Source organism: Hyla sarda, chromosome 1, assembly GCF_029499605.1.
Source record: "Hyla sarda isolate aHylSar1 chromosome 1, aHylSar1.hap1, whole genome shotgun sequence".
NCBI lineage: Eukaryota > Metazoa > Chordata > Amphibia > Anura > Hylidae > Hyla > Hyla sarda.
Genome location: NC_079189.1, coordinates 510183182 through 510209182, shown reverse-complemented (window position 1 = coordinate 510209182; position 26001 = coordinate 510183182). Strand labels below are relative to the sequence as shown.

The 26001-nt window shown below is 43.7% G+C and overlaps 1 protein-coding gene across 4 annotated transcripts in view; it reads right to left on the bottom strand.

The window, feature by feature from the left end:
• The window catches only part of LIX1 (limb and CNS expressed 1), a 206902-nt gene that overhangs the window by 157578 nt on the left and 23323 nt on the right, over positions 1 to 26001 (bottom strand). The window contains exon 1 of one of the 4 annotated variants that reach the window (XM_056537559.1): positions 9505 to 9643. The exons of the other annotated variants lie outside the window; for them this stretch is intronic. Within the exon in view, the coding sequence (XP_056393534.1) occupies positions 9505 to 9535 (31 nt within the window). The 5' untranslated portion in view covers positions 9536 to 9643. Of the gene's footprint in view, positions 1 to 9504; positions 9644 to 26001 lie in introns of those variants that run through there. 4 annotated transcript variants of the gene reach the window in all.

Here is a 26001-nt window from a genome sequence, read left to right as displayed (position 1 = left end):
CCTCAGGATCTAAGAGAGATATTGTAATGGGTCCCCCCTCTTATAAAGGGGGGTTGAGCAGAAGCCCATAGGTAAAGCTACAGGTCACCTGGTTAGCTGGTGCTCTCTGGTTAACAAACACATCATGTGAAAACATTATCATCATGTGACTAACTCAAAGGTCCTTAAAAAGGTCCTTTATACATAACATTATACATTATATATAATTACTATGGGGGAGACACTGCAGGAGAGCCCCTAGGACATAGAGGGACTCAAACTGACAGGGCCTATGTACTGTACGGGACTATATCTCGTACTGGGACATCACAGTTGCACCCACTTCTTAACAAGTCATTTTTGCAATGGTTTTGGTCTCCAGCTCACACGAGACTCTGCTCAATTTACAGCCTGAGGAGAAGCTTTTACAATATTTCTTTATAGGTTTTAAAACATACTGTCGAAGCAATGTATTTCCTAAAACTGGATAATATCAACAGCAGAAGGAACTCACTCCTGTGTGCTGACAATTTCTTAACTGTTTAAGTATTTGGACCTTTTAAGTATTGGACTGTAAGTTTTCTGGACAGTATTTAGAAAAACCACTGGAACCAGCACACAGAAAAATGGCAGCTTCTTCTGTCTTTTGAAAACACTATTAGTTTTGGATACCATACTGACCAAAATGAGGACTAAATACTGTAAGAGTGTCCATAGAATTTTATTCTATAGAACTAAATAAATATATACAATCAGATTAATTCCTACCATTCATAGTTTGCCCTAAAAACAGATTTTTATGCAGACCTATTACATTTCCTAATCTGAATGCTTTCCTTTATTAAACTCCCTTGCATATTCTTCATTGTTACGCCGAGCGCTCCGGGTCCCCGCTCCTCCCCGGAGCGCTCACGGCGTTTTCCTGTTTGCAGCGCCCCGGTCAGACCAGCTGACCGGGTGCGCTGCGATTATGTCCCCAGCCGGGATGCGATTCGCGATGCGGGACGCGCCCGCTCGCGGTGCGCATCCCGACCCGCTTACCAGACTCGTTCCCCGTCTGTGCTGTCCCGACGCGCGCGGCCCCGCTCCCTAGGGTGCGCGCGCCGGGTCTTTGCGATTTAAAGGGCCGGTGATTGGCGCATGGGTTCTAATCAGTATCTTCACCTGTGCACTTCCCTATAATACCTCACTTCCCCTGCACTTCCTTGCCGGATCTTGTTGCCATTGTGCCAGTGAAAGCGTTTCCTTGTGTGTTCCTAGCCTGTGTTCCAGACCTCCTGCCGTTGCCCCTGACTACGATCCTTGCTGCCTGCCCTGACCTTCTGCTACGTCCGACTCTGCTCTTGTCTACTCCCTTGTACCGCGCTTATCTCAGCAGTCAGAGAGGTTGAGCCGTTGCCGGTGGATACGACCTGGTTGCTACCGCCGCTGCAAGTCCATCCCGCTTTGCGGCGGGCTCTGGCGAAAACCAGTAGCAACTTAGAATCGGTCCACGGACACGGTCCACGCCAATCCCTCTCTGACACACAGGATCCACCTCCAGCCTGCCGAATCCTGACAGTAGATCCGGCCATGGATCCCGCTGAGGTCCCGCTGCCAGTTGTCGCTGACCTTACCACGGTGGTCGCCCAGCAGTCGCAACAGATAGCGCAACAAGGCCACCAGCTGTCTCAACTGACTGTGATGCTACAGCAGCTTCTACCACAGCTTCAGCAACCATCTCCTCCGCCAGCTCCTGCACCTCCTCCGCAGGGAGTGGCCGCATCCAGCCTCCGTTTATCATTGCTGGACAAGTTTGATGGGGACTCTAAACTTTGCCGTGGTTTTCTCTCGCAATGTCCCCTGCATTTGGAGATGATGTCGGACCAGTTTCCAACTGAAAGGTCAAAGGTGGCTTTCGTGGTCAGCCTTTTGTCTGGGAAAGCCCTGTCATGGGCCACACCGCTCTGGGACCGCAATGATCCTGTCACTGCCTCAGTACACTCCTTCTTCACGGAGATTCGAAGTGTCTTCGAGGAACCTGCCCGAGCCTCTTCTGCCGAGACTGCCCTGCTGAACCTGGTCCAGAGTAATTCTTCTGTTGGCGAGTACGCCATCCAATTCCGTACTCTCGCCTCCGAATTATCCTGGAATAACGAGGCCCTCTGCGCGACCTTCAAAAAAGGCCTATCCAGTAACATCAAAGATGTGCTGGCCGCACGAGAAATCCCTGCTAACCTGCATGAACTTATTCATCTGGCCACCCGCATTGACATGCGTTTTTCCGAAAGGAGTCAGGAGCTCCGCCAGGATATGGACTTTGTTCGCACGAGGCGGTTTCTCTCCCCGGCACCTCTCTTCTCTGGTCCGCTGCAATCCGTTCCTGTGCCTTCCGCCGTGGAGGCTATGCAAGTAGACCGTCTCGCCTGACACCTCAAGAGAGGACACGCCGCCGCATTGAGAACCTATGCCTGTACTGTGCCAGTACCGAACACTTCTTGAAGGATTGTCCTATCCGACCTCCACGTCAGGAAAGACGCACTCCGACTCCACACAAAGGTGAGACAGCTCTAGGTGTGAACTCTGCGTCTCTTTGTCTTACTGTGCCTGTGCGGATTTCTTCTTCTACCTTCTCCTTCTCAGCTGTGGCCTTCTTGGATTCCGGATCTGCAGGAAATTTTATTTTGGCCTCTTTCGCTAACAGGTTCAACATCTCAGTGACCAGCCTCGCCAGACCCCTCTACATCGCCTCTGTTAATGGTGAAATATTGGATTGTACTGTGCGTTACCGCACGGAACCCCTCTTAATGTGCATTGGACCCCGTCATGAAAAAATTTAATTTCTGGTCCTCTCTAACTGCACTTCTGAAATTCTTCTTGGACTACCTTGGCTGCAACGCCATTCCCCTACCCTCGATTGGACCACCGGGGAGATCAAGAACTGGGGTACTACTTGCCACAAAAAGTGTCTTATGTCTGCTCCCAGTCAAAACCCTGTGGCTCCTCCGATGCCAGGTCTCCCCAAGGCCTATTTGGACTATGCTGATGTGTTCTGCAAAAAAACAAGCTGAGACTTTGCCTCCTCACAGGCCTTATGACTGTCCTATTGATCTTCTCCCGGGTACTATTCCACCCCGGGGCAGAATCTATCCCCTGTCTGCTCCAGAAACACAAGCTATGACGGAGTACATCCAAGAAAATTTAAAAAGGGGATTTATCCGCAAGTCTTCCTCCCCTTATGGAGCTGGATTCTTCTTCGTCTCCAAAAAAGACGGCTCTTTACGACCATGCATTGATTACCGCGGTCTTAATAAAATCACTATAAAAAAACGCTATCCCCTACCTCTTATCTCGGAACTCTTTGACCGCCTACGTGGCGCTAACATCTTTACTAAATTGGATTTAAGAGGTACATATAATCTCATCCGCATCAGGGAGGGGGACGAGTGGAAGACCGCATTTAACACCAGAGACGGACACTTTGAATATTTGGTTATGCCTTTTGGGCTTTGCAACGCCCCTGCCGTCTTCCAGGACTTTGTAAATTAAATTTTTCGTGATTTATTATATACCTGTGTTGTGGTCTACCTGGACGATATTTTGATTTTTTCTTCCAACCTAGAAGAACACCGCCGGCATGTCCGCATGGTTCTTCAGAGACTTCGGGACAATCAGTTATATGCCAAAATGGAAAAATGTTTCTTTGAATGTCAATCTCTCCCCTTCCTAGGATATTTAGTCTCTGGCCACGGACTCCAAATGGACCCGGACAAACTATCAGCCGTATTGGATTGGCCACGCCCCTCCGGACTCCGAGCTATACAACGTTTCTTGGGGTTTGCCAATTACTACAGACAGTTTATTCCACATTTTTCCACTATTGTGGCCCCAATTGTGGCTCTAACCAAGAAAAACGCCAACCCTAAGTCCTGGCCTCCGCAAGCGGAAGAGGCGTTCAACCATCTTAAAACTGCCTTTTCTTCTGCTCCCGTACTCTCCAGACCTGATCCATTTAAACCCTTCTCACTGGAGGTAGACGCCTCCTCGGTCGGAGCTGGAGCTGTACTCCTACAGAAAAATTCTTCCGGACATGCTGTTACTTGTGATTTCTTTTCTAGGACCTTCTCTCCGGCGGAGAAAAACTAGTCTATTGGTGATCGAGAACTACTGGCCATAAAACTGGCTCTCGAGGAATGGAGGCACCTGCTGGAGGGGTCCAAATACCAAGTTATTATATACACCGATCACAAGAATCTCTCTTATCTTCAGTCTGCCCAACGGCTGAACCCTCGCCAGGCTAGGTGGTCGTTGTTCTTTGCCCGTTTTAACTTTGAAATTCATTTTCGCCCTGCTGACAAGAACATTAGGACTGATGCTCTCTCTCGTTCCTCGGATGCCTCTGAAATGGAAGCCTCCCCACAACACATTATTCCTCCTGACTGTCTTATCTCCGCTTCTCCAGCCTCCATCAGACAAACTCCTCCAGGAAAGACCTTCGTCCCTCCACGTCAGTGCCTCAGGATTCTCAGGTGGGGACACTCCTCTCACCTCGCCGGCCATGCTGGCATCAAGAAATCCGTCCAGCTCATCTCTCATTTTTATTGGTGGCCTACCCTGGAAACAGATGTCGCTGATTTTGTTCGGGCTTGTACAGTCTGTGCCCGGGACAAGACTCCTCGCCAGAAGCCTGCCGGTCTCCTCCACCCTCTGCCTGTTCCTGAGCGACCATGGTCGCAGATTGCTATGGACTTTATTACAGACTTACCTTTATCCCATGACAACACAGTTATTTGGGTGGTCGTTGATCGTTTTTCTAAGATGGCACATTTTATTCCTCTCCCAGGTCTTCCTTCTGCGCCTCAGCTGGCGAAACTATTTTTTATACACATTTTTCGTCTTCACGGGCTTCCTACGCATATCGTCTTGGATAGAGGCGTTCAATTTGTGTCGAAATTCTGGAGGGCCCTCTGTAATCAACTCAAAATCAAATTAAACTCCTCGTCTTCTTATCATCCCCAATCCAATGGGCAAGTGGAAAGAGTTAATCAGGTTCTTGGTGACTATTTGCGACATTTTGTTTCATCACGCCAGGATGACTGGGCCGGTCTCCTACCATGGGTCGAATTCTCGTAAAACTTCAAAGTCTCTGAGTCTTCCGCTAAATCACCACTCTTCGTGGTGTACGGCCGTCACCCTCTCTCCCCCCCCTCCCAACTCCCATGCCTTCTGGTTTGCCCACTGTTGATGAGGTGACTCGGGACTTCTCCACCATCTGGAAAAAGACTCAAAAATCTCTCCTATAGGCCTCATCCCGGATGAAGAAACACGCAGACAAAAAAAGAAGAACTCCTCCTGTCTTTTCTCCTGGAGACAAAGTGTGGCTCTCCGCCAAGTATGTCCGCTTCCGTGTCCTCAGTTATAAACTGGGACCACGTTATCTTGGTTCTTTTAAAGTTAAATGCCAAATCAACCCTGTTTCCTACAAACTCCTTCTTCCTCCTTCTCTCCGTATTCCTAATGCTTTTCACGTCTCTCTCCTTAAACCACTCATCCTTAACCGCTTTTCTCCTAAGGTTGTTGCTCCTACTCCTGTCTCCGGGCCCTCTGACATCTTCTCGGTGAAGGAAATTCTGGCATCCAAGATGGTCAGAGGTAAAAAAAAAAATTCTTGTAGACTGGGAGAATTGCGGCCCGGAGGAGAGGTCATGGGAACCCGAGGACAACATCCTTGACAAGGACCTTATCCTCAAGTTCTCGGGTTCTAAAAAGAGGGGGAGACCCAAGGGGGGGGGGGTACTGTTACGCCAAGCGCTCCGGGTCCCCGCTCCTCCCCGGAGCGCTCATGGCGTTCTCCTGTTCGCAGCGCCCGCTGACCGGGTGCGCTGCGATTATGTCCCCAGCCGGGATGTGATTCGCGATGCGGGACGCGCCCGCTCGCGGTGCGCATCCCGACCCGCTTACCAGACTCGTTCCCCGTCTGTGCTGTCCCGGCGCGCGCGGCCCCGCTCCCTAGGGCGCGCGCGCGCCGGGTCTTTGCAATTTAAAGGGCCAGTGCGCCACTGATTGGCGCATAGGTTCTAATCAGTATCTTCACCTGTGCACTTCCCTATAATACCTCACTTCCCCTGCACTTCCTTGCCGGATCTTGTTGCCATTGTGCCAGTGAAAGCGTTTCCTTGTGTGTTCCTAGCCTGTGTTCCAGACCTCCTGCCGTTGCCCCTGACTACGATCCTTGCTGCCTGCCCTGACCTTCTGCTACGTCTGACTCTGCTCTTGTCTACTCCCTTGTACCGCGCCTATCTCAGCAGTCAAAGAGGTTGAGCCGTTGCCGGTGGATACGACCTGGTTGCTACCGCCGCTGCAAGTCCATCCTGCTTTGCGGCGGGCTCTGGCGAAAACCAGTAGCAACTTAGAACCGGTCCACGACAATCCCTCTCTGACACAGAGGATCCACCTCCAGCCTGCCGAATCCTGACATTCATCAGTACCTGATCCTTTCATTAAGCAGTATCCTCCCCACACTTCTTGCCACAGCTTATGCAGGTTTGTGTGTACTACCATATTTTTTAATAATACATTGCTGGACAACTTTTATCTCTTCTGTCATCCATGTTATTTCTTCTGGTGAGCAGGGTCCCCAGTTCTCTTGAGTTATTAGGTATTGTTTCAATTTAATGTCTGATCTTAAGAATAAGTTGATACTATATGCAGCTAATAATAAAATAATAATACATAATATATTATTAATATATCTGTGAATATATGAAATAAATATACAACAGGCTTAAGAATAATCTTCTGTATTATCCTATGTGCCAACCCATGCAGTCAATAAAAAAGGATAAGAGTATGATCACTTTTTAAAAGCAGTAACGTTTGTAATGTTAAAACCCCAAGCTATATTCATACTAGGTGGTCTTTTCACATATATAACATTGGAACTAAACCTGACTTCCCATTTACCACACTTCTGTTGTGAATTATGGTTCTAAAACCCATTTGTATCTACTGGAATCAGTAGCATTTTTTGTTGGTTGTCAGAGTCCTTATTTATTTTCTGGCATCTATTTAAAAACCTTTTTGTGTCTCTTAGCAAACTGCACATTTAGGACAAACAGTTGACATGTAAGTTTATAATAATTTTTTTAAACAAATCCACCCAAACAATATTTGGCTTCCACTATTTAAAATAGAATTGGCTTCCACTATTTAAAAAATATGCTTTTTTACTCAGATTATTTATTCCAGAAATAAATCTAAAACTTAAAAAAATGTAAATAAAAATTCATACCGACAAGACACACACAGGCAACTCAAAGAGAATATAGTAAAAAGGAAAAATTCTAAAAGTAAAATATTTTATTGCATTTATAGGAAATGAGGGACATGGCAGGGGAAAATGTGTAAGAGGTAGTCAAAAACTATGGTTCTCCCCTTAAAGAAAAGATCGAAGAGTGAAGTGATTGAAACACAAGATTTCTTATTTTATCACATGTAGCGAGTGGGAAATACGTCAGCGGTCCTGTGTGTGCAGTTTGAAGACACGAGAGCCCCGATATTACTATGACATGCTAGCCCTGCCTCCAAACTTTACTGCACACACAGGGCTGCTGCTAGGTTGCCCTGTTTGTCTGCTCATAGCAAAATCTACAACGTATTTCCCGCAGGATGAAATATGCTGCAGATGCGCTATGAGTAACCCAACCCTAAAGTGATTCAACAATCCTTAAAAATAAATTACAGTCATTTTCAAAGGGTATAGTAATAGCAGTTCCTTCTAGATGGCGTTATACACCTGAATACTCCAGAATAATTTTGAAAACAATAACAACATTTACACTCAGGTGTAACACACAGCAGTTTTTTTATTTATTTTTTTTTTTTTTTTAAAGCTACCGCTGCAGTTTTTGAGCCAAAACTAGCAGCGGATTCAAAAGGAATGGGAAGTATAAAAGAAAATACTTCTACTAGATACACTTCTGGCTTTGGTTCAAAAAGTGTGAGCTTTCCAAAAACTGCTGTGGGTGACACCATCCTAAACCACACAGAAATCTTAGGATAGTGTGGGGTATTTATCAAAGGAATTATGTGTTTTTCTCCCCGTAACTTTGGCGCAATACTTTGGCGCAGTGTCTTTTTGCGCCAAAGTTTGGCGCATCTTCTCCATTGTAATTTTTACAACTTTCTCAAAATCACACGGTCCTGTGTGTGATTTTAACTTTAGTCAGTATTTAATCATGTGCGATGATCGATCTTTGGCGCAATTTTCCACCTTTAGGGGGTTTTTTTGGCGCAATTCACCGCTAAGAAATTTTGCACATGGAAAACACATATAGCAATGTCAGAAAATGTAAAGGCACCAATTTTTTTTTTTTTTTTTTTTTTTTTTTAAAGCAGCGATGCCTCCGGGGCATAGTTGTACTATCCTGCAACATAGTGTGGTAATATTACGTTCACACCACTCTATTGGATGGAAAACAGGATAGCAAAAGAAATCTGAGGGTGAGGTTTATTATTTTACCCGACATTCCATCTATTATTTTACCTTACATTCCATGTTTATAGCATTAGACCCAATGTGGGGTTTAGATCACCCATATCTCAAATTTATTGTACCTTTTCTCAAGCACCATTTACATATTCTTTGGTATTGACAATTGCTATTTATTCTGATGGATTGGATGCAATAGACATATTGGGGTATTCCAATTTTAGTGGTTTATGCACAGGTATGGGAATTTGACGCAAACCATTTATGGGTATTGTTTGGTTGTAATTCAGTATGCTATAGCCCTTTGATCACACCAGTAATAATATATATTTATAACAGGTGCCATATAGTGCTTTCTGGGCAATCATATTAATATCAACTATTTGCATACTTCATGACTTACACTGTTGGGCAAAGTGATATTACAGTGATAATACTTGTGTTTCCTTCTTCTTGTTTCATTGATCATTTTAACGTATCTTAGTATAGTATGTATATGTTTTTTCGCTAACTGCTGACATCTAATGGCAAAATAATATGATAGAATAGGAACATTTACATTGGATTATCTAAAAAGAAGGAGGGCTGCAATACTATATAATATATTACATACACAGAAGGAGCAACATAAATTAACTTGTTCCTTAAATAACACACATGCAGTCTTTTATGTAAGGGAGGAAAATAGGAGATTTACCCCTCTAACAAGTGAGTAACCATAGAAAACCCCCAAAAAACACTATCTTGATTGCAATAATGTTGGGCCGGAGCAACACTACTTCTGCCCAGTTTCTTTACTAGTGAATTTCCCTGTCAGAAATGCAAATAACAGAGCATTTTATGTGGCCTTTGCTATCATTTCAAGATTGTGGGAAAGATTAGAGAGAGGAAATGGTCTATTGGCCAAGATGCTATGAAATAAGGTTTGAATTAATAGAATTCTATATATTCCTACATGTCTTTCTTGCAACATTTCAATGTGTTAAGAAGCATATATATGCATCAAAAGGGGTTCTATGATATTATACAAAATGTGGAAAAAACATTTTTTTTACCCAAAATCTGATGATTTGTATCCCTCTTCATCCAAGCTCCACCCTCTCCTCAGCTCCTATATGTCACCTCTCCTGAAATGCCTATTCTAGTATAGTTCAGGGGCATCTTTACCTATACTAGTGTGTTATGGTGTTCCTTTGTGATTCCTCCAGGAAATGCATGAAAAAGAGACCCAGCTTACATTGATTTTATCGGTAACACAGTTTGTTACAGTTGTAACAGTTTACAACTGTTGCAGTATCCCACTGTGATCCCTATGGGGCTTGTGGTTTGGTGCCATCCAGCCAGTGCCTTTTTTCTTTTGTCTTTCATATAGTTATACTAGTTGGGGATGTGGTGCCTTGGGGGGGGGGGGGGGGTGTATGGCAGTTGGGGTGTTGCTGTGAGGTATATCACGGGTATAATTAGTCAGTCGTGACGCCAGGGTGAGGGTTAATACTGTGATGCTTGGCCTATCGCCACCCTTCCCAAAAGCGATAGGGAAATGTAGAATAAATGCAATGTCCACAACCAGAGCTTTGCGGAAAACTTTCGGAAACTTTACTGAAGATTTTCTGTAACGTGGGATAACAGGAACAGTCTTTATAACAGAGTCTATATACAGCTTAGCTGAGATTGACATATGGTTGGAACTTTTGTAAATTCTTTAGCTTAGTAGGATTTAGTATGCGCAGATCCGCTGGATTTAGGATTATGTTTAGGTCCAGGGTCCTTGCTAGAAGTAGCGGGGAAGTTTGTAAGAACTCACTGTTTAGCTTCAGGTCAAGGTCGGCAGGCTTTGGCCTAGTAGCAGTCTTTGTAAGTTGCGGAGGTCTGTCCTCGTGAAGTGTCAGCAACCCAAGAGCAAAGAGATGCTGCTTGCTTTGCAGCGCAGGAACAAGAGAAGAGAGCGATCATTGGCTGTAGCTCCCTTATATGGGCAGGGTCTGGCCGTTTTAGGATTGGTCCACACCATCTGTCAATCAGCTTTACAAGGTATTGTGGGTATCACATGACCCAGAACCTCCAAAAAGGTCCTTTTACCTACCATAGAGACTAAACCACAGTCACATGAACCGCTGGCCCTGCGACGCTATGCAAGGTATGTATAGACTTTCTATACAGTATTTACATTTTATTTTAGCAATATATTAACTATTTGCGGGGTGACTAGGGGATGACTAAAGAAGCGGAATCTCACAGTTACTAAGAACTCTGACTTTGGGGACCCCTAACCAAGGTACGGTATGCAATATGGTACCGGGACACCACAGGGAGATTTATCAAAACCTGTTTAGAGAAAAAGTTGCCCAGTTGCCCATAGCAACCAGGGAGATCGCTTCTTTCATTTTTCAGAGGCCTTTTCAAAAATGAAAGAAGCGATCTGATTGGTTGCTTCTCTCCCTGGAAGAGTTTGCATGAAGTCCATGAAAGCTTGGGGCAATACCAGCTCCTGCTAAGATTCTGGTCCAGGACACCATTTCAACCTAATCCCACATCTGGGAGAAGCTAAAGAAGAGAGAAAGAACTACTACAATCTTTGAAAATAAGTTGCACAAGGGAACTCTAAGAAGGACACTAGACATAAGTGGGCTTTTGGGCAGAACTTGTCCAATGTGGCTGCCATGTCATCAAGACCTGTAACCTGTCAGGATTAGACACCCTCAGACATGTAAAAAGCTCTTTGAAAATGAGAATAGTAGCAGCCTGCTGTCAATTTCCTACCTTTAAAGGGGTATTTCACGTTTATACATCTTATCCCCTATCCAAAAGGATAGGGGATAAGATGAATGATCACAGGGGTCCCACCGCAGGGGTCCTTTATGGTCTATTCACAAGGGTGAATAGACCCTTAAGGAGGAATAGCAAAGGAACTGCAGTAGGCAGAGTGCTAAGAATAGATGCTCCAAAAATGTTACTTCTTAAAAGGGGTACTCCGGCCCCAAGACATGTTAAGATGTCTGATCACGGGGGTCCCGCCTCTGGGGACCCCCACAATCTAGCATGCAGCACCCACCTGTAAGCTCTGGAGGTTTTCAGTCTGGCCATCAGGCCCCCTCCCATAGGCTTGCATTGAGGGGGCGGGGCATGATGTCACACAGTGGGCGGAGTCGTGACGTCACAATAATCCGTCCTCATGGTCGGGAGGCAAAAGACTGAGAACCTTCAGTGCTTCTGGCAGTACTTACAGGTGGGTGCTGCTTGCTAGATTGTGTGGGTCCCCAGCGGCAGGACCCCCGCATTAAGACATCTTATCCCCTACCCTTTGGATAGGGGATAAGATGTCTTGGGGTCGGAGTACCCCCTTAAGTACTTAAATATATTTCACATTTGTTTGCCTTCTTGTGCTGATGGAAAGGTTTGCATATTTAAAAGGGAATGACAAGAGGTGAAGAGCCAAATAAACCAAAATTTGTTACATTCAGCATTCTTGTGTAATATAGGGGGGGTTGATATTGATAGTGTGTGTGGGCTAGTGGGGTTTGGGTTCTAGGGCTGCTTTATAGTGCTAGTCCAACCCTTGGTGATGTGCACAAGGCATTTATACAGTGAGGTGCGGCTTCTTTATCGATTTCCTCTTAACATCGGGTCTGACCTCACAAATGGTAATTTCACTAACTGGCCACTAAACTGGTTATCGGTCTCCTAAAGCAGAGGTCAAACTGGTGAGTGAAGACATAGGCCATGCAATGCTCCTCTGGGAAAAATATGTAAAGTAGCTCTCTAGAAGGGAAATAGCATGTTTTCTGGTGCCACATACGTGAGGTAGCTTCCCTGCAGGTCAATGCTTGTCCTCTTTAAGAGTCTTGAAACATGACTGGTGCACCAGAAAGCAATATCTTTTTCTTCTAGAGAGCTACTCTACATAGTGACTGGGCACAGATTTCCATGGACGCACCTCTTAGTAGAGTTAAGGCTTTGCGACAGAGAAGAAATGCTGCTGATGTCACATAAGGGAGTCCAGCCCTTACATTTTTGTAAATATTTTAATATATATTTTAATGAGACAAAACTAAAGAAAGGACACTGTTACAATATAAAGTAGTTGGTTTACAGTCTATATATAAACAGTATTTAATGTTGTGTCTCCTCAAAAAAAAAAAATCAACACAGCCATTAATGTCTAAACCTTGGCAATAAAAGGGAGTACAATCCTAAGTGAAAATGTTTATATTGGGCCCAATTAACCCTTTTCCCACAACATTGTCATGTGACTTGTTAGTGTTACAAGGTCTCATGTGTGAATGGGAAGCAGATGTTAAATTTTATCCATCTCACTCTCTAATACTGGTCATCGGAAGTTCAACATGGATCCTCAAAGCAAGAACTCTGAGGATCTGAAAAAAATAATAGTTGCTCTACGTAAACAATAAAGATGGCCTAGCCTATAAGATCTTGCAAAGACCTTGACACTGAGATGCAGCATGATGAGCAAGACCATACAGGGGTTTCGCAGGACAAGTTCCCCTCAGAAAAGGCCTAGCCACCATCAACTAAAGAAGTTGACTGCACATGCTCAGCATCATATCCAGAGGGTGCCTTTGGGAAATAGATGTATGAGTTCTGAGGAGGGTCAGTCAGTCAGGAGGGTCAGTTGGTCAGTGCTCAGATTGCACTTTGCATTAAATTGGTTTGCATGGCTATTGTCCCAGACAGAAGCCTCTTCTAAAAATGAAGCACAAGAAAGCCTACAAACAGTAAGCTAAAGACAAACAGACTACTGGAACCATGTCCTGTGGTCAAATGAAACCAAGATAAACTTATTTGGTTCAGATAGTGTCAAGCATAAAAGGTAATGGACTGGCCAAGCATGCCTCCAGACCTAATCCCTGGAAAAGGTGGGGAAGCGCAAGATCTCTAATACTACAGTAGCAACTTGTGAAGTTCTGGTGAACTTTAAGGCAGTGCTGGCAAATAATGGTGGCCACAAAATATTGACACTTTGGGCCCAATTTGGACATTTCCACTGGATGTACTCACTTTTGTTGCCAAGGTTTAGACATTAATTGCTGTGTGTTGAGTTATTTCTTCAGTGTTGTCACAAGAAGAATACTTTGTCTCATTCAGTTTAACAATGTACCACACACCCAGACAATGTCCAGATACAGTTAGGATTTTTATTTAAAAAAATTGTTCCTAGAGTGAGTGAGACAATTCGATCAAAAGTCCAATTAGAAAAAAGCAACTAATGTGGGTAATTACAAAATGGAAAAAAAAAAAAAAAGAAAAAAAGAGGTCTTTAAATGATCTGGGGTCCGGTCATACCATGAGAACCTAGATCTAGGCCAATCTTGACAGTAGAAGGCTTGATAAGGGACATTCATATAACCTTACATTCTTATCTACACATGCGCTGGCAACTCTTTTTTTCTCCTGTAGTCCTCTGTGGAAACATTTAATAAATATTCCCTATGGTGTCTACGATTTAGATCACGTCTCATTTTTTGTTATCTCCAAGTGTCATAACAATTTACATACCTAGCAGTACAGCATAGTGAAAGATGAAGACCAATGAACACATGGACTTATTTATCAAGGCCAAATAGGGTCACAACCAGAGATTCATATATTTTTCAGAAAAGAGAAGACAGTTCTAATGATAAAAAATGTTGTTAAACTTTGTCCCAGAAAAGAGCCAGGCGTTTATTTTGGCTTTTTACCTTGAGAATTATATAGCTGTGTAGTGATGTACATCTAATAGTTTTATAAATGACCTGAAAAGTGTTTTGTCAAAGTGTTTCAAAAGTCTTCGGCATTGGTACCAGAGACTTATACTGGTGGGCCTCAATTAGGCAAGAGCAGGACCTGTCTGCTCAACCAATCACTCACCTCAGCGGTGTCCCATCTCGGCTAGTGATTGGCTGAATGTGCAGGTCCTGCTGTAGCCTCTCCTTTCGTCAGCAGGCAGAGAAGAGCATTGTAAGACTGGAAGGGAGAATCAAGGGTAGGAAAGTCTTTTTCTACATTTCTCTATAGCCCCAGCAATATAGGATTTTTTAAACAACACTGGAATAGCCCTTTAACTAATTACTCAATCTCAATTTACTGCTGAAATCCATACAGTAGAGGTAAGAGGGATTTCCAGCTTCACTAAGGCTTTTTTTTTTACACTTTCTTAAATATTCCATCAGAGGTATATGTCAATGGGATTCTCCAAACTATATGTTACCACACAGTAGCATCAGTCATCTATAGGCAAACAGTGCAACAAAAAAGTATACCGTATATACTCGAGGATAAGCCGAGTTTTTCAGCATGATTTTTCGTGCTGAAAACGCCCCCCTCAGTTTATACTCGAGTGAACTCTCCGCCTGTCAATCCCTTCTCAGTAGTCTTCAACCTGCGGACCTCCAGATGTTGCAAAACTACAACTCCCAGCAACTGAAAGTTGTAGTTTTGAAACATCTGGAGGTCCACAGGTTGAAGACCACTGCGGCCTTCGTCTTCATCCACACCCCCTTTAGTTTTCTACTCACCTCCCCTCGGTGGGAAGGAAGGGTGAACTGGTCCAGGCCATCTATGCTGCAGGGACCATCCGGTGAGGAGGGTTAGTCATTCCGGGCCGTCCATTTTGACAAAGGCCACAGTGGTCTTCAACCTGCGGACCTCCAGATGTTTCAAAACTACAAGTCCCAGCATGCCCAGACAGCCGATGGCTGTCTGAGCATGCTGGGAGTTATAGTTTTGCAACATCTGGAGGTCCGCAGATTGAAGACCACTGATGAAGGGATTGACAGGTGGTGATGATGAAGGGGGGGGAGGGGGGTGATGATGACGGGGGTGGGGGGGGATGATGCATTTCCCACCCTAGGCTTATAGTTGGGGTGAAATTAGGGGCCTCGGCTTATATTCGGGTCGGCTTATACTCGAGTATATACGGTAGTGCAGGTTTTCTTTTTTTTTTTGTATGGAATAGTGCAGCCTACTGCTCTATTCCATATAGCAAATAAACAGACCAATCAAATGAAAGCCATAATGTTATAGTTTTTTGTCTTGTATTCATCAAAATGTGTCTTCATGACCTAATAATCTGACTACAGAAGATAACATACTTAGGGACTCCATTAAAAAATCTTGGCTGTTTTTTCCACCCCCAAATTTATTCTGTTCAATGTATAGATTCCTTGCCAAAAAATAGTGATGTGCGGAAATCTTAGTTATAAATTAGTTGATGCCAACAGGTAATATCTCAGACACAGAATCCATAAACTAGCTTTCGTCAATGTAGCCGCAGTTGTGAAATATGATAAAATTGGCTCCATAAACATGGTTTAACATATGTTTAATATTTCTCATTTAGAACAATGGGTTATATATCATAAATGAAAAATAAAGCGACTTATGTACAGGATGCAGAAAGGAGACAGCATTTGATGACATGTTGAAATAAATATCTATTGAGAATGGGAAATGTACATGAACTCCAGAAGTTGCTGAGCTGACCTTTGACATGCAGTATCCCTAGTGTCGGAGATGTACTAGAGGACTCTTATCAGTGACACACATGATTTATATAGACACGAGGTGCTAGCATAATAAAACACTTTGCTCATTCCGTCCTTTATATAGAGCAGGAATGCCAAGCAGGATTATTTATATCTCTCTCTGAGAAGCCACAACCCAAAAATTTACAATGGAAACCAGAGTGATAAAGAAGAGACCACAAGTGAAGTATTTGAGGCTGAAAATCCAATATGAAATCTATTACATAAAGAAATTCCTTTGTGAAAGGGCTCCTAAGGCTAAATTACATTTCTTAAATCAATCAATGGCACATAATCAGTAAAACCATATCATTTAAACATAAAAATCATACGTGCACCCCGCTGCAGCTGGGTCCCATTACAAGATGTAACTTAAGGAAAGATTCTGTAAAATTGTTAAAATCCGACTACAGAACACATTGCAAGAGTCTGTGTTATAACAGTGTTAAAATAGTGTAAAGTGGTAGCCACAACCTACAGAGTTTCAATATTATTCTTTTATTTCAAACAATGGGTGATTTTTAGCGCAAGGGGAACCATTGGCTGACTGAATTATTACAGTGATGTAGAGATTTTTATTTTTTTGGATGCCCCAATCTTTTCGAGGAGATCTCCCAAAAAAATATATATATATATATATAATTATTCATTCAGTTTTTTCTTGGCAAATCTTGGCAAAGTATTAACCTTTCTAATATACTTCATATGATTTATTTTTATAGAAATCATGGCTCATCATAACAGACCACTAGGGTTCCCCATACCATCCAGAACATAATCCTGTTCCGCTGCAGCATCATCTTTGTCCAAGCAGTCCAGCCCCGAGCTCACCCAGACCAGTCTCTGCCTTTTGGGGTGTTATTAATGGGTTATTTCAATGTCTGACCATGAAAGAATCATGGCTATATACTATGCGTCATTGTTTTTTTTGTATCTAATAAAGTCATCACCGGATTTAGAATGTTTCAGTTATACAGCCACCTGTTTCAGCCATGTTCACTTTTCTTGTTGAACATACTGGGGGGAGATTTATTGAAACCTATGCAAAGGAAGAGTGGTGCAGTTGTCCATAGCAACCAAATAGCTTCTTTCATTTTTCACAGGCCTCTTTAAAAATGAAAGAAGTGATCTGATTGGTTGCTATGGGCAACTGCACCACTCTTCCTCTGTGCAGGTTTTGATAAATCTCCACCATGGGAATTTTCATGTGGGCTTGCATCCAATGTATACATTACTTGTTTGTTGTTTATTATAGGTTGTTCCCATGGTGTGCGGATATAGTAATAGCCATACAATGTCGCCGTAATCCTATAAGGGCTATGTCAGTGCACACACACACACACGTGTATGGACAGTGGCACATGTGCAGTGTCCTATTTATAAGTAACTAGCTGAATACCCGGCGTTGGCCGGTTTTTCCTTCCTAATCCTTGTTGGGGAGGAAAATAAACAAAGGAGGAAGCTTTTGACTTCAAATCCCATCCCCATATATTGTTGTCATATCCCGTCCTCCCAGCCCATCCTCCCAGCCCATCCTCCCATCCCATCCTCACATCCCGACCCGTAATATGTGTACCAGGTATTGAAATATCTCCAGCAGTACGGAAGTTATGTGGGAACATACATTTCCCATTGATTTGCATGGGACTTTAAACAAAAACCCCGACCCTCACAAATGGGGGTACTTAAGGGTTAAATTAACTATGAATTCGAGTAGAATACAGATATTCAGAGTGGGTCCCTAACGTCCCTAGCATAAAATGGCGCAGCACCGGGCGGCGACCACCACTGCCGCAACACAGGTGCCCACGGGGGGGGGGGGGGGGAGCGACCCACTGGCAGAGCGGCCCCAATGCCTCTCAAACCAGTCTATAGGCCACACCCGCCCGCATACACAGCGCCACAGCAGCAACAGACGCCGCCCCGCACCACACCATTTCACTCCTAGCTGCCTCCCAGTCTGACTGGGAGAGCAAGGCAAGTGAGCCATTACACCTTGTTCACACTGGTGTGGTGTGGTGCGGGGCAGCGTCTGTTGCTGCCGTGGCGCTGTGTCTGCGGGCGGGTGCGGCCTATAGACTGGTTTGAGAGGCATTGGGGCCGCTCTGCCAGTGGGTCGCTCCCCCCCCGTGGACACCTGTGTTGCGGCGGTGGTGGTCGCCGCCCAGTGCTATGCCATTTTATGCTAGGGACGTTAGGGACCCACTCTTAATAGGTGGCCTTGACGTGGCGAGTGGGCTTGTACTTTTTGATCAAAAATGTATACTAACAACCTGTTAGTTTTTGATATTGTGCTGAGAAGCAATCAGATCATTATACAAGATTGTAGATGTGCACTATGTCTGTATTCTACTCGAATTCATATTGTGATTTCTATCTTCCCCCCTTTTTTTTTTTTTTGAACATGTGCTGCACTCTTCCCCACCCCCTCAGCCCAAACCTATATAGGTGGTAATTAGCCACACTAGGGCCATTTAACTCCTAGCTGCCTCCCAGTCTGACTGGGAGAGCAAGGTAAGTGAGCCATTACACCTTGTTCACACTGGTGTGGTGTGGTGCGGGGCGGCGTCTGTTGCTGCCGTGGCGCTGTGTCTGCGGGCGGGTGCGGCCTATAGACTGGTTTGAGAGGCATTGGGGCCGCTCTGCCAGTGGGTCGCTCCCCCCCCCCCCCCCCCCCCCCCCCGTGGGCACCTGTGTTGCAGTGGTGGTGGTCGCCGCCCAGTGCTACGCCATTTTATGCTAGGGACGTTAGGGACCCACTCTGAATAGGTGGCCTTGACGTGGCGAGTGGGCTTGTACTTTTTGATCAAAAATGTATACTAACAACCTGTTAGTTTTTGATATTGTGCTGAGAAGCAATCAGATCATTATACAAGATTGTAGATGTGCACTGTCACGATGCCGGCTGGCAGGTAGTGGATCCTCTGTGCCAGAGAGGGATTGGCGTGGACCGTGCTAGTGGATCGGTTCTAAGTCACTACTGGTTTTCACCAGAGCCCGCCGCAAAGCGGGATGGTCTTGCTGCGGCGGTAGTGACCAGGTCGTATCCACTAGCAACGGCTCAACCTCTCTGGCTGCTGAAGATAGGCGCGGTACAAGGGAGTAGACAGAAGCAAGGTCGGACGTAGCAGAAGGTCGGGGCAGGCAGCAAGGATCGTAGTCAGGGGCAACGGCAGGAGGTCTGGAACACAGGCTAGGAACACACAAGGAAACGCTTTCACTGGCACGATGGCAACAAGATCCGGCAAGGGAGTGCAGGGGAAGTGAGGTGATATAGGGAAGTGCACAGGTGAACATACTAATTGGAACCACTGCGCCAATCAGCGGCGCAGTGGCCCTTTAAATCGCAAAGACCCGGCGCGCGAGCGCCCTAGGGAGCGGGGCCGCGCGCGCCGGGACAGGACCGACGGAGAGCGAGTCAGGTACGGGAGCCGGGGTGCGCATCGCGAGCGGGCGCTACCCGCATCGCGAATCGCATCCCGGCTGGAGGCGGTATCGCAGCGCCCCGGGTCAGTGGATCTGACCGGAGCGCTGCAGTGAGGAGAGTGTAGCGAGCGCTCCGGGGAGGAGCGGGGACCCGGAGCGCTCGGCGTAACATGCACTATGTCTGTATTCTACTCGAATTCATATAGTTCAATTAACTATCCTCTATTTTAAGTGGACATTTAAGTAACATGTGACCAAGTATTATCGAAATATCTCAAGCCGTTTGGAAGGGACTTTAAACATAAACCCCGCCCCTGGCAAATGGGGGTGAGTAAGGGTTAAATTACCTATCCTATGTTTGTTGCTGACATATAAGTAACATGTGTGCCAAGTTTCATGTTAATATTTTTAGCTGTTTGGACGTGATGCTGGAACATACACACACACGTTGAGTTTTATACATACATATATATACATACATATAGTCTAAAGGGGCGACACGCCTTCTTTACCATAAGAACTGTGAATTCATGGAACAGTCTATCTCAGGAACTGGTCACAGCAGGAACAATTAATAGCTTTAAAACAGGGTTAGATAGATTCCTGGAACAAAATAACATTAATGCTTATGCAGAATTATAAAACTATATCCCTTTCCCTTATCCCCTTACACCCTTCCCTTCAATTCCCTGGTTGGACTTGATGGACGTATGTCTTTTTTCAACCATACTAACTATGTAACTATATATAGATAGATATATAGACAAGTAGAAAGCTTGAGACATGTGGTGGTGTGTGTGCAGCATATGTACAGCATGTGTGTCTTATGTATGAGTGGTGTGTACAGCAGTAGTATTATGTGGAAGTGGCATGTGTGTGCCTTGTATCCTACAAGTTAGAGGCTTGTGTGCCACGTGTCTAATGTGCAAGCAGCTTTTGTGCAGAATGTGTTATTAATGTGTGAGGTTTGTACGCAGCATTTAAGAGTATGTTTAGATTGGTCTTTGTCTAGCTTTGCTGCAGCATGTGTTCCTAACATGGGCTATTACTATGGGCAAGTGATTCTATTTTTAAAAAGCTGAGAAATGGAACAGAGTAGAGTTATGGAACGTGATCTGAAGCTATAGGAGGCATCCTTTGATGAAAGAAAAGTGATAAAGTTGGTATCTGATAGATTTATGAGGCAGGCCTAGTTGATCAATGCATTACATGTCAGCTACTCAAATATACTATATGGATACTGTACAGATCAGTTGTCATTGCGATATAGATGTAAATGCCCGATGCTGTGACAAAAATATAGTGAGAGTCTAGTATTTGTTGGATGAGATCACACATTAATTTTAAAAATATTATACAAATTTTATTAACCTTTTACAAGATCCAAGTCACTTTTTTTTTATTTTTTATTATGGATGTCAACAGGAACCTGGAATTAAAGATGTTATCCAACATAAGATGACTTTACTAATTACCTGTCAGATAGTAATGGACATGCTTACCAAGGATATATGCTTGTGTTGGTGGTAAATGGCTGAGTTCCCCATCATGCTGCTGGCTTGTTTGTGTGAACTGGCTATTTCCTGTTTCTGTGCCCACCCTCCAACTGCAATCCCCAGGATCCCTCATTTCTAGGTGTAAGGTGACTTATCTCCCTCCCACACATCAACCACCCCACCCATTGCAGCACAGCTAAGCTCCCTTTCCATCATGCTGTGCTTGTAACTGCAGCCCTGTGGAGAATGATCTCCCTCCTAGCCAGCAGATGTTCCACCTATTGAAGCACAGACATGCTCCCTTTCAACACCTGACTTGTGATGTATTGTTTCGGGCCACACTGCAACCTGGGAAAGGCTTGAGACAACATTCATTTTGTATGCTGCTAAAAAAAAAAAAAATGAACATCCGGGGCAAAGATCACATAAGAATTGCAAGACCAGCCACCAAACATAGAGTAATTCCTAATATAGTGTCTGTACCTAACTTTCCAGCCCCTATAGCACAGTCAAAAAAAAAAAAAAAAAAATCCTGGAATACTCCCTTAAACTGATTTTTTTCTTTAGTTTAAGACCAAAATAGATAACTGAAAAAATTTTTGAAATAGGAGATAGGAAGCCTACAACCACCTGCACGGCACGACCTTCAACTGTTGCAAAACGCCAACTCCCAGCATGTCCGGACAGCCAACGGCTGTCCGGACATGCTGGGAGTTGGAGTTTTGCAGCAACTGGAGGTCCACAGTTTAGAGACCACTCCTGTACACAATAGAACTATACAACAAACACACGTGAAACATCAGTGAGTCATTTTAGAAACAACCTATTACCGCTTAACAGGTAGTTAACTCTAGACAGCGCGTAGCTGAATGCAGTTCTACTTCCCTGCAATGCCTGTTCTGCATTTACACAACTTTTCTACTGAAAATCAAAAGCACATGGGCCGCTCGTATCTGGCTTTATAAGAACACAATGGAAAACGAACCTTTGAAGCCTTTTTTTCCTGAATTTATATAGAAGGTGCTTTCAATTTAATTTATGGTACCAGTGTTTCTTGTTGCCCAGACTCCGAATGTACTCAGTGAATTTATTATATTTAATGATGATGTTCTGGCCTCTGCTCTGGTATGTAAAAGAGCAGTTATTGTGCAGGATTATTGCTGGTGCGCATACTCCTCGTGCAGTAATAATGATATGTCACATTCCCTGAGAGCAAGATTCTTGGAAGACGCATTGAGCAGACCACAACTGGAATATTTCCTGGTCAGATTCTGCATTGGAGGGGAATGGATGGAGATAGAGTGCTACAGATGTTCCATTAGGGCTAATCACACTGCGGTTCATTAAAGGGAAAATAGAATAATCTGTTTATAAGTAGGCTTTATTTCCCTTTTGTGGGCAGCGCGGCATATGGAGATGATTTGGAGTGTAAAGAAAACATGCATGTTCAGCATACTATCATTTTAAAATAATAGTATTTTTGGGAGAAGCTAAAATACAAGCAAATTCGGAATGGTCTTGGACAACAAAAGCAACCACATCATCACTGTCCCCTAAACTCAAAGTGAAGCCCCAATTCTGATTAATATTGTTTTTCTTGTCAGCAAAGAGAAAATCTGCTTTGACTTAGTTCTCTGGGAGCAAAAAAAATTATATATATATATAACAATTGGAAAAATGTCAACAAAAATGCTGTTGTCAGATCTATGAATTTAGGCTGGAAGAAGTGAGTCATTACGCATGAAACAGCAGTATCCTCTGAGCACCCCATCAGCTTCTTCTTGTGTCATCCCGCTGGTTCTATCATGGATTGAAGCATAAGAAGACATTCATTCGGTTAGTGCTCTCCCCTTGTTTATTTCTTTTTACAGTTTAGGTTTACCCAGTCCATGGTTTGAGTTAGTGCCTCCTCCCTGTTTTGCCATTGTTTATAACTATGTTTTTTTTATACTGGAAAACTCCTCCTTTAACATATAAAATAAATAAAAAATAAAACACCATATCCCCTATCCCTATCTGACGGTTGTCTTGTCACAGAGGTAGGTCAAGTAGCAACTATGTTGCATGGAGGTAACTCCTTTCAATCCATTAAAGGGGTTATCTAGGAAAAAAAAAATTTATACATCAACTGGCTCCAGAAAGTTAAACAGATTTGTAAATTACTTCTATAAAAAATCTTAATCCTTTCAGTACTTATGAGCTTCTGAAATTGAGTTGTTATTTTCTGTCTAAGTGCTCTCTGATGACCCGTGTCTCGGGAACCGCCCAGTTTAAAAGCAAATCCCCATAGCAAACTTCTACTCTGTGCAGTTCCCGAGACAAGCAGAGATGTCAGCAGAGAGCACTGTTGCCAGACAGAAAAGAACAACTCAACTTCAGCAGCTAATAATTATAGGAAGGATTAAGATTCTTTTAATAGAAGTAATTTACAAATCTGTTTAACTTTCTGGAGCCAATTTTTTTCCTGGAATACCCCTTTAAGCAGTTTGCAATCTCCAAAATAACTTGACACATGTCTGTCTACCAACTTTCCAAAGCCCTTGATGCTGAGAATTCCACTCAGATTTCCTAGTTTTTTCTTGTGCTGCACCTGTACTATGGAAAACTTCTCACTCAAAGTTACTTCTAACATTCACTCTTGAAAATAAATTTTTAAAGCTATGTTTACTGTATAAACACTAAAAGTGATTCATACTGTACTGTACCCACAATCTACGACTCTACTCCGATCTGACATCCTCTCATGTCCTTCTCCACATCTATCACTGTTTGCACTTTGTCATCCTGGATTCCCAAGCACCAAGGATTATTATGTTGGTGCTATATAAGTAAAGATCAATAATAGCATGGTAAAAACACTGATCACACTGATGTTCACATCAGCATTGTTGGGCTCTGTTAGGCTATGTTCACACGCAAGAATTTCCTTGCGGAAGTTTGCATTGGAATTCTGTCTAGAAATTACGCAGCAGCACAGTCCCATTGATTTCAAATGGGATTCTGCTGCGCTGTGCACATAGCAAAATTTACGCATCGGCACAAAAATTCAAATTTCGGTGCCCACAGAAAGAATGGACATGTCCATTCTTTCTGCGGACTCTGCACGGAATGCATTGCCATCTATGAGAGGGCGCATTCCCGAATGGTGCTAGCGCGGGCACGTCATGTCGGCGCCTGCAGTCTGCAGAATGTCTGCACAGAGATTTTCCGTGTGCACATTCTGACATGTGAACATAGCATTAGAGAGCCTAGTTCCAACAGCTGATAACAGGCTGGAACATAGTTTGTGACACCAGAAACTGACAGGTCCTATTCACTTTGAGTGGGGTTTGTTGGGGGTTCTGTTAGATGACAGTTTTTCCGATGATTTTAGCAGAGAAAAAAAAAACCTGACATGCAAGATTTTTTTTCTGCTAAAATCCTGTCATTTTGATCGAATCAGTGAACCTACGAACGTTGATATAAACATAGCCATAAAGGGGTACTCCGCTGCTCAGTGTTTGGAACAAACTGTTCCGAACGCTGGAGCCGGGAGCTCGTGACATCATAGCCCCGCCCCCTCACAATGTTGCACCCCACCCCCTCAATGCAAGTCTATGGGATAGACTTGCATTGAGGGGGCGGGGTGTGATATCATGAGCAGGCGGGGCTATGACGTCACAAGCTCCCGGCACTGGCTTAACTGTTTGATAAGAAATAGGGGAAGGTAGTTTTAAGTCCAAAATCTTAAAACTACTGATATATAATGCATTGTATGAGCTTCTTCAAATAACTATATATGCAACCATATCATCATTTAAAAGGGGTACTCCAGTGGAAACCTTTTTTTTTTTTTTTTAAATCAACTGGTGTCAGAAAGTTAAAGAGATTTGTAAATTACTTCTATTAAGAAATCTTAATCCTTCCAGTACTTTTTAGCTGCTGAATACTACAAAGGAAATTATTTCCTTTTGGAAGACAGTGCTCTCTGCTGACATCACGAGCACAGTGCTCTCTGCTGACATCTCTGTCCATATTAGGAACTGTCCAGAGCAGCATATGTTCCCTATGGGGATTTTCTCCTACTCTGGACAGTTCTTAAAATGGACAGAGATGTCAGCAGAGAGCACTGTGCTCATGATTCAGCAGAGAGCTCTGTGTTCCAAAAGGAAAAGAATTTCCTCTGTAGTATTCAGCAGCTAATAAGTAATGGAAGGATGAAGATTTTTTAATAGAAGTAATTTAAAAATCTGTTTAACTTTCTGGCACCAGTTGATTTAAAAAATAAATAAAGTTTTCCACCGGAGTACCCCTTTAACTCATTCCATTATTTCTGTTAAAAGCCAATGATCAGAACATTTTTAACAGAAAAATAGTCCTCACTATGATATCTACATAATATTCTACTGCCAAAAGCTCTTCCTTCAAGAGAAGAAACAATTGGATATCAGCACCAAGGGCAGAGATTCTTCACTTCTACAGTTAATGTTCAGAATAAGAGAATACTAAATAAAATCATAAGAGTATCTTTTCCATGTATTATTTCCATGGAACAATTGTTTAGGGATCAGAGAACACAAGCAGAGATTTTGTTTTATGTAGGACTTACTGATTGACAAAAACAAGCATAGTAGAAGTAGAGGCCACATCTCCATTCAGATACTACAATACAACTATTTATTCAACTAGGACCACTTGAAGAAAATCATTTTTATTTGTAAATTTGTTTTATTGAGGTTTTTGAACTAACAAACAAGAGGGCAAACGCAGCCCGGTAAAAATCACAGCCAAAATAACAGAGAGTAATATAAACAAACACAGACAGGAGAGCAAGAAAGTAAAACTACCGCAATTTGCAATACTGCAAAATCTAGAAGAAAAAAAAATAAATTCTGCACCCAACAGTGATCTTCAACCTGCGGACCTCCAGATGCTGCAAAACTACAATTCCCAGCATGTCCGGACAGCCGTTGGCTGTCCGGGCATGCTGGGAGTTGTAGTTTTGCAACATCTGGAGGTCTGCAGGTTGAAGACCACTGGATAGGAGGTAATACCCACGTGTCCCCGCCACTCCGGACCAGTCACCGCCGCCCTGGATGTCGCTCCATTGCTGTCTCCGCGTCCCTGGGGT